Below are 12,838 nucleotides of genomic sequence, written 5' to 3'. Positions count from 1 at the left end.
TGGGATTTGTTTCTATTACTGATAAAATAATGAATCCTGATTGTTTTGTTGGATGCAGATCTCCAGAAAGATGCAAACAAACTTTTTGCAACTTCTGTTCTAATAGAAAACATTTATTTTCCAAACACTCCTTCCCCCATTCTAAAATAATTATAGGCCTACTTTTTTGTGAAGAAGTTAGCTAGGAAGTAGGTGTATAAATACATAAAGAGAAATAATCTGTAGTCTAGTAACAATATGTTCTCGTTTTGTAATGAGAGGGAATAATTGTTACTCCTGTCCATTTAAAAAATTGTTGCAGGTTCCTTTACCTTTAGATAAGCTGTCACAGTGCTACACGAGTGATATATATTAATTATATGGAGGACCTAGTAACCCAGAGAACTGTTATTTATGTATATTTTCTTTGTTTTGTTGCTTCTCAAATAGGATCAGTATGGAAATTATGTAATTCAACATGTACTGGAGCATGGTCGTCCTGAGGATAAAAGCAAAATTGTAGCAGAGATCCGAGGCAATGTACTTGTATTGAGTCAGCACAAATTTGCAAGGTCTGTGCTCTGGGAAGTGAGGATTGGGTAGTATTTCAGCTGCAGAGTCTTTTTGTTGTTAGGCATTTCTCTGTCCCACCAGCCAGCTCCCAAATCATTACATGCAGACTTATTATTAATTATGAAGGTTTGTCTTGTAGCTTAGGATTGTTTCTAAGTAGCTCTTATAACTTAAATTAACCCATTTCTTTTGATCTATATTCTTTTATGTGGTTCAGTTGCCTTTACTTTGTAATGCTTGTGCTGTTTGTTCTATGTTCTGACACCTCTGCCCTTCTTCCCAGCTCCTCTGTGCCTGGGAATCCTGTCTAGCTATTGGCCTTTCAACTTTATATGAAAGCAGTCTGAGTGACACATCTTCAGTGTACAAAAAGATTATTTCACAACACTTTTCCCCTAAGTTTTTATACTTATTTATTTATTTGTGGGCATTTGTATGTGTGCTCGTGTGCACTGTACCGCTAGGCACATGTGGAAGTTAGAGGATAAGGAAAGCTTGTGGAAGTTGGTTCTCTTTTTCCATCTTTCAGGTTCTAGGTATCAAGCTCAGTTTGTTGGTCATAGCCTCGAGTACAGTTTCATACGAAGCCATGTGTATTGCCTGCTTTAAAAGTCAGGAAGTATACCAAGTGTGGCTTCAAAGACATTTCCTTAAAAGCTCTTTCCACTCCTTTGGAGTTGCCACCGAAATCTCCTGTGTGTTTCCTACTTTGGTGGTGGGCATTGTGAGAGCCTCCACCTGTGCAGGCCTCAACTTCTCAGCTTCAGAGCATCAGGCTTGGAAAATTCCGGCTCTCTGTGCCTTAGCTGGGCACTCTTCAGAGCAGAGTTCACTCCTTCTCACTGCTCAGGGAACATAACGCTGATTAGTTTTCTAGGATTTTCTTCCCTGGCATTTTCGTGTGATTTTTCTCAACATATAGCCCCCCCCTCTTTTTTTTTTTGGTCAGAGTTTATATTGGTGTTTATTAATAATTGCTTTCAATTAGTGAGATATGTTGTAAAAAATTATTTTTTTACAATTCTGTGTGTATATATGTGTTCTTGATTGAGCATGTACATTCCGTGGTATCCACGTGAAGCTTGGATGACAACTTCCTAGAGTAGGTTAGGTTCTTTGCTATCCTGTGTGTTCCAGAGAATGAACTCAGGTCTTCAGGCTTGGTGGTGGTAAGCACATTTATCCACCATGTCATCTAGCTGGCCTATTAATTTATGAGCTCTGTGAGTACTGCAGCCTAATTCAAAGCACTTAGTATAACTTAGTCTAGAGAAGCCAACGGGCAGCGTGCCTGCATGAGGATCACTTTTGGGGTTGCGCTTACTGAGTATGGTCTGTTTTGGTGGGTTTGGCCTCTCATTAACCTTTTCTCCTTGAGGGTTTGGGACCTAGAGCTCTCTCCTCAACTTTCACCAACTCCCGTGTACTGACTGCTGCTGGGTCTTGGGCTCAGTAACAGCAGTGCACACAGAACATCCTTTTTGTTTAATTTTGGGATAGGGTTTATTTGTGTATCCTCAGTTATCTTAGAACTCACAGAAGTTCACCTGCCTCTGCCTCCTGAGTGCTACAATTAAAGATGCTCACCACCACTGTCTGGCTAGCACACTCTGTTATTAATTTGTGCCCTGGAAACTGAGGTGAGGAATCACTGTGTGGTTACTAGTCATCAGTCTGGCAGCCAGACATTTTATATTAGAAAACTGTGCTAAGTGTTCATAAGTGATGACAGAAGGCAGGGCCTTCTGCGCTTCTGAACTGCCGAAGTGCTGTGCTCCTGCTTGAAGTTCCTTCACTGAGCTCAGATCTCCCGCCGTGGCCCAGTGTCTGAGTCATGGCTGGTATGACCAAAGGAGTTTTGTTGCTGATCCTGAGCTTACAGATGCAAAGACAGCATCATAAGTCTTGGTGTGAGTTGAAGTAGTGATTGTAAACGAGTTGAGCTGTCCGAAATCGCTGCTGTGAATCTTGCTATGAACTTCGCGAGCTCATTACTACCATCTGTCAGCAGGTCAGGGCCCCTCTCACAGAACACTGGGTCTCAGGTGACTCACTGTTGGACACCCCAGTGTCCAAAAAAGAACATTAGAGAGCCAGACCTTGGGCAGATGAATTTCCATATGTACCATCTCTTCCCTCATTGTCCATCCTAAAACACACAGCCTAAGGGGGACCTTATCTGATTGTAATTCCTAATTTTCCTCATGACAGCAATGTTGTGGAGAAGTGTGTCACTCATGCCTCACGTACAGAGCGTGCTGTACTCATTGATGAGGTATGCACCATGAATGACGGTCCCCACAGTGCCTTATACACCATGATGAAGGATCAGTATGCCAACTATGTGGTCCAGAAGATGATTGATGTGGCTGAGCCAGGTCAGCGGAAGATTGTCATGCACAAGGTAAACATGTTGGGTGCCAGCCCAGAGTGGGAGGAGGACCAGGTGGACCGTGTTTAGATATAGCAGATAGTAGACAGTGGGCTTCTTTGTGTTGCTGTACCAGACTTGTTCTGTGCTCCCTCCTCTCACTGTGTGGGATCATTATGTTCTCTCCGTGTTTGCCACTTATCTCTTCAACTCACAGTATAGGAGTCCTGGTTCTGGTTTTGTTTTAAACTTTTTTTTCCCCTTTTAGGGGTTTGGGTATTTTGTCTGCATGGGACCCTGTGCACTGCATGCCTGCAGTGTTTTTTAACACTTTGTTTAGTGTGTGATTGTGCTGTGGTGCATGTCTAGGTCACAGTGGCCTTTGCTCACATAGCCATCCTGTTGGTCTGTAAAAAGTGTATTTCCTGTTTTTGAATATTGTTTTGAGGGCTGAACCCAGGCCTGGTGCAGCCTAAACTAGCTAGCATTCAGCCACCAAGCCACATCTTGGCCCTTGTTTATTTGTTTGGGGGGTGGTTTGTTGACAGAGCTTCGTTGCTTAGCCCAGGCTGGCCTTAAAACTATGGTTCTAATTGTTGGAATCACAGACATGCTACCACGCTTGGCTGTGAGTGAGAACATATTTTTGTGAGGTAATTCCATCCCTGGTCTCTGAGATCATCTCATCAGTTCAGGATAGCCTACTTCCTGTGTCTCCTTTTCTTTGTTCTTTGTGTTCACTGATCCCATCATACTTTCCTGCAAAGGCCTGGTCCCTACTGCTGACCCACATTGTGGACAGGACAGTAGAAAATGGTGCTGCCCATGGAGGAGGCCCTCACTCAACTCATGCAGAATCAAGGCTGGGGATAGTTAGACAGGAGAAAGGGAACAGAGGCCCAAAAAGCTAGCTGCTGTGAGTGGGGGTTGATAGGGGGGTCATCCAAGAGGCCCACAGGTAGGGAAAGCACACTGCAACTGCTTGTGCCAGGTGGTGCCAAGGCCTCTGGCCTGCACCCCTCAGCCTCTGTGCTCTGAGCTCCCCCAGCCTTCTCAGTGGAGGGGTTGCTGTTGTCTGGCGATGATGACCCACTTGCCCTCACTGAGGACAAAGTTCGATAATGAGAATCTTTATTATGGACTCGTTCTGAGCCAGGCAGAATCCCACCAGCTCTGATTCAAACCCATTGAACTACCAGCCAGTGGTGCAGATGGTGACAGTTGAAGGTTGGTGGAGCCCAGGGCACTTGGGATGCGTCTCACAGCTTGTTGGCACGTGGAGGTGCTAGGAGGCGATGTGGTAATATGTCGGAGGCAGTGTGGTAGCATGTCGGAGGCGGTGTGGTAGTATGTAGCAGGCAGGAGCTGGAAGCACAGCTGTCAGTGAAGTAACTAAACCTGTGGCAATAGGCAGATCCTCAGAACTGCGTAGTTCTGGTGCTCACTGAGGAACTGTGCTCCTAGGCACGGGAAAGCCAGGAAGAGCGGATGTAGGACAGTGAAGAGAATAGAGTATGGTGGAGTGGTGATTGCAGAGTGCATGGTTAGAAAGAGGGCCCTTTAAGGAAGGCCATTTGAGTACAGCTTTCCAGGAAGAGGCCACAGTAATGAAGACTTAGGGACCTGAAAGGAGACTCTGTTTAATACTTTTTACGTTTACTTCTACTTGATGTTTGTGCTTCAGCCTGCATGAGAAGGTCAAAAGACAGCTTCCTTGCTGGAGTCAATTTTTTCCTTCTTCTATGTGGGTTCAAAGGATGTCAGGCTTGGTAGCAAGTGATTTACCCATGGAGCAAACACTCAGGCCCAGGACAGCTGTGCCACCACTATAATTTGGAGTAGGGGAAGCCATGAAAATAGCTGAGCTAATATAATAGCTGGTAGCATTTTTCAAATTGAAGAGAAGTGGTCAGTCTTAAGCTAGAATCAAAGGAGAGGGAGGGCCAGGAACGGCTCGCTCACCAATAGGTTTGTGTTAGAAGAGTGGAAAGTAATATCTCTCCTCACCAGTCCACGTTAAAAATGGAGTGCAGCGAAGCAGAGGAGAGTGGGGTGAGTCAGGGGAGAGGGAAGGGAAGGGGTGCTTATGGCTGGGGGTCTAGGGAGCGAAGCCCTTGTTGAGGACATGGTCCTTACCACATCTGGGGCTGCAGCAGTCCTAGATCTTTTGGACAGGCATGCTTGGGAAGGTATGTAGATTGTTACTTAGCGCCCAGACCCCTTTGTTTTCAGCCATTGTCACTGAACGTGCCAGGAGGAGGTGTGCTGTTTCCTAGCCTGTGTTCTGTGTGGGTTCATAGCAGTTTCTAGAGCTCCTTGGCCCTTCCTTACTCTGAGCTTACACTTGGGCAGACAAACTGCTGGCCTTGTAGGCTTCAAGATGAGCTGCCACCTGTCTCCTGGCATGGTGCTTCTTAAGGTTTGTGTGCACTGTGAATTTTTGTTGGGAACATTGTTAAAGTGCCCCTCCACCATCTTCTATTTTCTGTGTGGAAAGATTAGTAGGCAAGCAGAGGGGAGCCAGCACTGCTAAGTGTATAGTATGGCCCCTGAGCTTTAAGGTAAGCTCCCTCTCATGTGAGCTGTATGCACAGGAATTGGGCTAGGGCAGGGGGCACGAGAGTGCTCACAGGAGTGATCAGAGCTCTCTAGGTTGGAGGAGCAAGGGTGTGGGAAGTGACTGATGCCAGTGGTGTGTCACAGGTAGTAGGAAGTGTGTCACGGGTAGTAGGAAGAGTGAATCTATGGGCTGAAACACCTGTACTATTCTTCATCCCTGGTCTGTCTTTGGCTGAACTACAGAACCACTCTGTATCTTCTTTTTCCTCAGCTGCCCTGGCACAGTGTCAATATTCCTTCCTTTGTTTCTGTCTGTCTTTCCCTATTTATTTATTTACTTATTTATTTATTGGTGTATTAAGGTTTCTATTGCTGTGGTAAACACAATGACCAAAAGTATCTTGGGAAGGAAAAGGTTTATTTCATCTTTAAAAACTCTTGGTCTACTCTATTATTGAAGGAATTCAGGGCAGGAACTGATACAGAGAGGCAATGGAGGAACGCTGCTTGCTGGCTTGGCTTGCTCAGCCTGATTGCTTATAGCACCCAGGACCACCTGCCCAGGGGTGGTACCAGCCACAGTGGGCTGGGTCCTCCCTCATCAGTCATCAATCAACAAAATGCATCACAGTCTTGCTCACAGGCCAATCAGGTGGGGGCATTTTCTCAATCGAGGTTCCCTCTTCTAAAATAACTTTAGCTTTATCAAATTGACATGAAAACTAGCTAGCATAATCAACCCCTTGTCACCTTTACACACAGTCACATTACTTGTAAAGTGTAACCTTTCCTTTCTTGTTTATCCCCAGGAGCTCATATTAATACTAAGCTCACAATATTAAAAAAAAAAAATCTCAATTTTTTAAGCCTCTGTGATCTTTACAAATACTTTGAAAATCTAATTTCTTTAAAATATCCAGAGTCTCTTAACTGTGGGCTCCTATAAAATCAGAATAAATTAAATACTTTCTTATTTTGAGAGGGAAGAACCAGGGCAAAACCACAGTCCAGCAGTGTAAAGCTCAGCGTCAGACTTGTAGGACTCAATACTGGGATCCTTGGGTTCCTCCAGGAGGCTTCGACAGCTATCCACAGCCCCTACAGTATATCTCCTAGGCTCAGGTTGGCTCCACTGCACAGCTGCTGCTGTTCTAGGCAGTCATCCCATGGCACTGGCATCTCCAAAATGCTAGGGTGTCTTCATTGGGATCCACCTTTACCACTAACTCCTCCTGGGTGCTCTTGAAGGATTCTGACCCTGCCACATTGGTGCCACGTCTCCACTTCTCACATGATTCTTCAGTCTCCACTGCCACTCAAGCTGCACCTTCACCAGTGGCCTTTTTTATCCTCTCATAGTGCCAAGCTTCACCTTCTCGCCATGACCCCTTCAAAACCAATACCACCTGGAAGAGTCTTAAACATTACCAAGGTTGTCTGCAGCGTGAAGTGTGCCCCATTTCACGGAGCCCTTTCTGGACTCCAGCTTCTGTGGAAATAGTCTTGGAAGATTTGACTTCACTGGTGCTGGTCTCCTTAATCACAGCCCCAGCTAGTCAGTAGCAATGTACCAGCAAAGCAAAGGTTTCACTTTAGTGGTTAATTTGAGTGTCACCTGAATGGTCCTAATAGAGCCTTTGCTTTCCTCTGGAGCTTCACAAGCCAGTCCTTTATCACCTGTACTGCTCACAAGTTCCCACAGAAGCCCACTGAGCTCTGAGCACACAATGGCTTTTCCAGCCCAGACTTTGGGTGCTACCACAATCCTCCATAAAGTATTCTGTCACAGCAGTACCCCTGACCTGGTACCAAATTCTGTCTTACTTTGTGTTTCTATTACTGTGGTTAAACACGATAACAAAAGCAACATGAAGAGAAAGGATTGTCTCATCTTATAGTTTGTCCATCATTCAGGGAAGTCACAGCAGGAGCCTGGAGTCCGGGGCTGATTAAGAAACCATGAAAGAGTGCTGCCTGTTGGCTTGCTCCCAGTAATTTGCTCAGCCTGCTTGCTTATAGCATGAATGGCCACCAGTGCAGAAGAAAATGCACCACAGATTTGCCCACAGGCTGGTCAGGTGGGGGTATCTTCTCAATTGAGGTTCCCTTTTCCAAAATGACTCTAACTTGTGTAAAGTTGGCGTTAAAAACTAGCCAGCGCAGTTGGTCACTGTTAACTGGAAAAAATCCTATGCCTTGGAGAGCCAGGGATCAGGTGGTGAGTTTAAGTGAATGGTTCCCCAAAGGAATCCCCAACTGCCAGGACAGACTGGTTTTCTGTGGGCAGGTGCTGTTCTGCCCTGGGTGGGTTCCCTGTCCTGTGTCAATGCTTAGGGCGAGAGCTCCTGTCTTTATCTCATGGCTTACTAGCAGTAAGAGGACAAAGATATCTTTGTGGGGTGAAATGTGCACTATGCAGTCCATATCTAGGAAGGTGCTGGCAACATCTGAGGCCTTTCTGGCCTGTGTAACACACACTGTCCTCTTTAGATCCGGCCACACATCGCGACGCTTCGAAAGTACACCTATGGCAAGCACATCCTCGCCAAGCTGGAGAAGTACTACATGAAGAATGGTGTGGACTTGGGGCCCATCTGTGGCCCCCCTAATGGTATCATCTGAGCAGTGCACCCATCCCCGTCCCGCTGACCTCACTGACCCTGGCAGATCCAACCAGCAACCAGAAATGCCCAGCGTAGAGTCAGAAGTGGGCAACGGTTGCTCCAGGATTACTCCCTCCTCTAAAAAGGAATCAGATCCATTCGTGGAAAGGCCTTTGTAAATTTCATTTTATTACACATAACATGTACTAATTATTTTTTTTAATTGACTAATTGCCCTGCTGTTTACTGGTGTATAGGAACTTGTACATAGGTAATCAGTGCACATGGGAGGCCACATGTTTTGTTTTATGTTGTATCTATATTCCACATGTGGACACTTTCAGGGTGGTTGGTTTAACAAAAAAAGTTTAAAAAAAGACAAAAAAAGGTTTTTAACTCATTTGCCTTGTGGCAAGTTTTGCAAATAGCTCTTCCCGACCTCCTCATTTTATTAAAAAACAAAAACAAAACTGAGAAATTTGAATTTTAGGTAAATTACCCCAAACTGGCATTTAACACTGTTTATAAAATATATATATATATACATATATACATATGAAATGGGAACCTTTCAGAGTCGTTAAAGCATCAGCCTGTGACACAGAGTTCATGACACTTTTTGGAGATGACCTCATGCTGAGGAAGGTGGTAGCCACAGATCCAGGTGGAGAAGGAGTCACAGAGGCCCAAGGCCAGTGGTCGGGGCCATGGGGTTGCTTTCTGTGAACACCGAGAAGCAGAATCTGATTATCTAGCATGAGTGAAAACCCAGCTCTGCTCCTGGTCTTGCTTCTATAGATACATAGTGTATACTTGTGTAGACTTTTGCATATATACGGATTTGTAGTATTTCCTGTTTTGATGTCTAATCTGTATCTATAATGTATCCTAGTAGTCGGACATACTTTTGATTGTACAATTGTACATTTGTATACCTGTAATGTAAATGTGGAGAAGTTTGAATCAACATGAACACGTTTTTGGTAAGAAAAGAGAATCAGCGCCCCTTCCCCCATGCACTCAGTGTATATCCACCTTTTATGGTCGTAGCAGATAGTGTTGTATATTGTAAATTGTAATTTCAACCAGAAGTAAATTTTTTTCTTTTGAAAGAATAAATGTTCTTTATACAGCCTAGTTAATGTTTAAAAAGAAAAAAATAGCTTGGTTTATTTGTCAGCTAGTCAAGATGGTAGCGAGAGCCTTTCTAAATGTTACTTCAGACGATTCAGTTCACACTAGTGTTCTTTTTTTTTTTTTAATCCTAAAAAAATGTTTTGCTTATTTTGTGACAGTCAAGAAAGGACGTGCAGAAGTTTCGCCTGCCCTTCCCCGCTCAGCGCCTCCCCTTGTAAAGTGACTCGCCCTCCGTTTTGTACAGATGAGCTGTATTTTGCATTTTGTCTACTTGTAAGTGAATGTAACATACTGTCAATCCTCGTTTGAATATAGACTGTAACACTACACGGTGTACATTTCCAGAGCCTTGTGTATATTTCCAATGAACTTTTTGCAAGCACACTTGTAACCATATGTGTATAATTAACAAACCTGTGTATGCTTATGCCTGGGCAACTATTTTTTGTAACTCTTGTGTAGATTGTCTCTAAACAATGTGTGATCTTTATTTTGAAAAAAATACAGAACTTTGGAATCTGAATTTGGTATTTGTGCTGTTCTCACTCCACACCTGCTCACGGTAGCCCTGCTCCAGCCTGGCCTCGCTGTTACCCTAGGGTGGACAGGAAGGGTGGAGTGGTAAGCTGGGGTTGGAACTGATGGCTCCTGAGCCTGACTCGATCTGAGAGGTTGAGTCTGTCTGCCTTGTGCAAAGCCTGGCTTTCCCATGTCGTGAGACACATACACAAGTGCCCCTGGTCAGCCGGGCAGTGGTGGCGCACACCTTTAATCTCAGCACTCTTGAGGCAAAGGCAGGCGGTTCTCTGTGAGTTCAGTGCCAGCCTGGTCTACAAGAGCTAGTTCCAGGACAGGCTCCAAAGCTACAGAGAAACCCTATCTTGACCCCCACCCCCCTCCAAAAAAGTGCACCTAGTCACCCCAGAAAGGGGACCCACCGCAGACAAAAGTAATAATTGCACCAGAATCCAACTTGGTGAAGCAGTGAATATTTATTTGGGGGGGGGGGGGTTACTCATGAGAGCAGGAATGTCTTGAACACAGCTGCATCACCACAAAGCAAGCTCCTCCACCCCAAATGCTGCAGCCCTGAGCATAGGGGAAGCTGGGGAGCTGCCTTTTCAGATCTTCAGTGTTCCCTTTCCTGGATTTAACCTTCTGCTCTGGAGACTCCTGGAGGAACTGTTTCAGTTAAAAGGAAACTGCCAGACAGGGCTGGTGGCTTTAATCCCCGCAGAGGGAAGCAGATCTCTGAGTTAAGAGGCTAGCCTGGTCTACAACGTGAGTTCCAGGACAGCCAGGGCTACACAGAGAAACCCGTCTTTAAAAACCAAAAGGGAGAGGGACAGAAGGAAGGAAAGAGAAAACTGCCATCAGTCCCCAGCTGACTTGGAAATCCTCTGCTATTGGTCTTCTCTGCAAGCCTGTGTCTTGGCCATCCTACAGGATCCTCTGTGGTTTGATTGTGTCCAGTATCTAGCCTGCTCCAGTTACCCTCAACTGAGAACCCCTTTGGGCTCACAGAAGTAGTGCCTGTCTTCAGGGTGCCCACCCTTCTTTCACCCAGCTGTTCTTCAGCTGGGAAGGCCACGCCACGTCTGAAATTTCATCTGGTCCCCTCCTACATGTAGAGGCCAGTGAGCCTTGGGCTGGAAATGGAGGCCGACTCTTTATGGGACAGCTGGAGTTAGGCCACACCCCAGCCTTGCCTGCCACTAAGGTGGTTTCCCAGAGCAGGTATGTGCTGAGGTCCATGAACCCTTCTGGGAGTGGTGGGCAGTGCCTGGGGCCTGTGTTGCAGGCAGCTCAAGGTTCTTGCTGCCCTCCTAGCCTCTTTGCATTTTCTTGTGTTTGCTTGGTTTGGGCTCTTCCTTTAGCATCTCAGTGGGAAATGCATGTGGGAGATTGCTGGAAATGGGACGGCCCCTGAGATGAAGCATCGTATGTTTGAGGAGTCTTCAAAGTGAGGATAAAATGCAGTGTTTAGTCCTTGCATGCCCCTAAGACAATCACTGTAAAAGAGGAAACTATCTGGATATGAACAAGCTCTTCAGAAGCGCTGTGTGGACGGAGATTATGTAGCTGAATAGTGCCCAGCGCATCTTGTAGCGAACAACACCTGCATTTCCCCTATTTGATAGTGAACGGAGATGGTGCAGAGCCTATTCTTTCCCTTTCCCACCCACCCGGTGACTACGCACAGAACATGTATGGGCTCATGACCCTAAGAGGCTGAGGCAGGAGAATACAGAGTTTGAGTTTAGACTACAGTAACAAGATTGTCTCAGAAACACCACAGGGCAGGTATGCAGGATCACTGCTTCTGGCTTTCCATGGGCTCTGGGGATTCTAACTCATATCCTCACAGTAGGGTGACAAGCTCTCTATCCACTGAGCAGTCTCCCCAGCCTGAGACGGGTCTTAAGCAACCAAAAACTGGAAGTCTATCCAATGTATCTCATTAGACATCAACTGTGCTGGCCACAGAAGGTAGTTTGGGTGTGCCCATTTCAGATGTGAAAGCTGAGGTCCCACGTTTTGACCTGACACTTAGCCCACTGCGTGAAAGCCTCTCTCTGCTGGACTGCAGGTTGTGTCCACCTCTCATTCTTGGGACAAGCAGGAGGAAGGGAGTGTAGATGTTCCAGCAAAAGAGAAGAGATGGAGTTCATGTGCATTAACAACCAGCCAGGCTTTTTTATCTGGGTCTTCTGACTCCCTGGATCCAGTGCTCTGCCATTGTTTGTATGGCCTGGCAGTTGTTATCTTTTCGAGCCTCAGAAGGGCCAGTGCTCAGTGCTGGTAAAGCTGCTTGCTACCAACCCTGATGACTTGTTTTGATCCCCAGGACCTACATGGTGGAAGGAAGAGAACTGATTCCCTTGGGTTGACTCTGACGTATACATGTACACTGTGGAACAAGCATGCCCCCACACATATGTACATTAACACGCACAAATAAGATGTAAAAACGAATTACCTAAAAAACCAAATTACCAGAGCTGGAGTGGTGTAAGCAATTAGGAGGGCGTTCTGCGCTTCCAGAGGACCCGAGTTTAGTCTTTAGCACCTAGTTGAGGAGGCTCATTTCTGCCTGTAACTCCAGCTCAGTGGGATCTGAAGCCTCCACGGAACCCGGTGTACACACAAAATTGAAGAGGTGGCAAAAACCCAAAAGAGTTGCGGAAAAGAATCCACCCATGAAGTCAAAAGAACCTGTGACTTCTGGTGGTTACAAGCTTTGGCCACATGAGGGCGCTGCCACCTAACGCAAGCACTACGGTCTCCAGGACGCCAGGATTCAAGGTCTGACTTTCAGGACCAGGAAGCAGAGTGAGGTTTGTTTCTTTTTCACTCCTCCCCAGGAGTCCCCAGTGTCACGGCCAGACCTTCACTGCCTGGGATGGGAACCGAAGCTCACACACCTGGAACATCCAATTGTTTTTGTTTGCTCTAAGACCCCTGTGGAGCCTCTGCCTTCTTGGGACCTCCATTTCCCCACTTGTCACCTGCTGAGGTCAGTCAGTAATAGGGCCTGAGAAGAGCAGGCCCAGGCTCAAGGTAGCCATTGGTGGTCTAGGCCCTAGCTGACTCACCCAAGCTCTCAAACAGCTCG

At 46.0% G+C, this 12,838-nt stretch overlaps 1 protein-coding gene and 1 non-coding gene across 16 annotated transcripts in view; both read left to right on the top strand.

The window, feature by feature from the left end:
• Positions 1-9,745, top strand: part of Pum1 (pumilio RNA binding family member 1) — a 114,441-nt gene extending 104,696 nt beyond the window's left edge. For all 15 annotated transcript variants that reach the window (XM_038334824.1, XM_038334823.1, XM_038334822.1 and 12 more), the window contains 3 exons: positions 430-551; positions 2,764-2,956; positions 7,973-9,745. In XM_038334824.1, coding sequence (XP_038190752.1) covers positions 430-551; positions 2,764-2,956; positions 7,973-8,104 — 447 coding nt within the window. In that variant the 3' untranslated portion in view covers positions 8,105-9,745. The remainder of the gene's footprint in view (positions 1-429; positions 552-2,763; positions 2,957-7,972) is intronic.
• LOC119818119 lies at positions 3,998-4,080 on the top strand. The gene has a single exon (XR_005286028.1). It is a non-coding gene; the product is annotated as a small nucleolar RNA SNORD103/SNORD85 (small nucleolar RNA).
• Positions 9,746-12,838: the final 3,093 nt, after the last annotated feature.

Source organism: Arvicola amphibius, chromosome 6, assembly GCF_903992535.2.
Source record: "Arvicola amphibius chromosome 6, mArvAmp1.2, whole genome shotgun sequence".
In the NCBI taxonomy this organism is placed as follows: domain Eukaryota; kingdom Metazoa; phylum Chordata; class Mammalia; order Rodentia; family Cricetidae; genus Arvicola; species Arvicola amphibius.
This window is presented reverse-complemented; position numbering and strand designations above follow the sequence as displayed.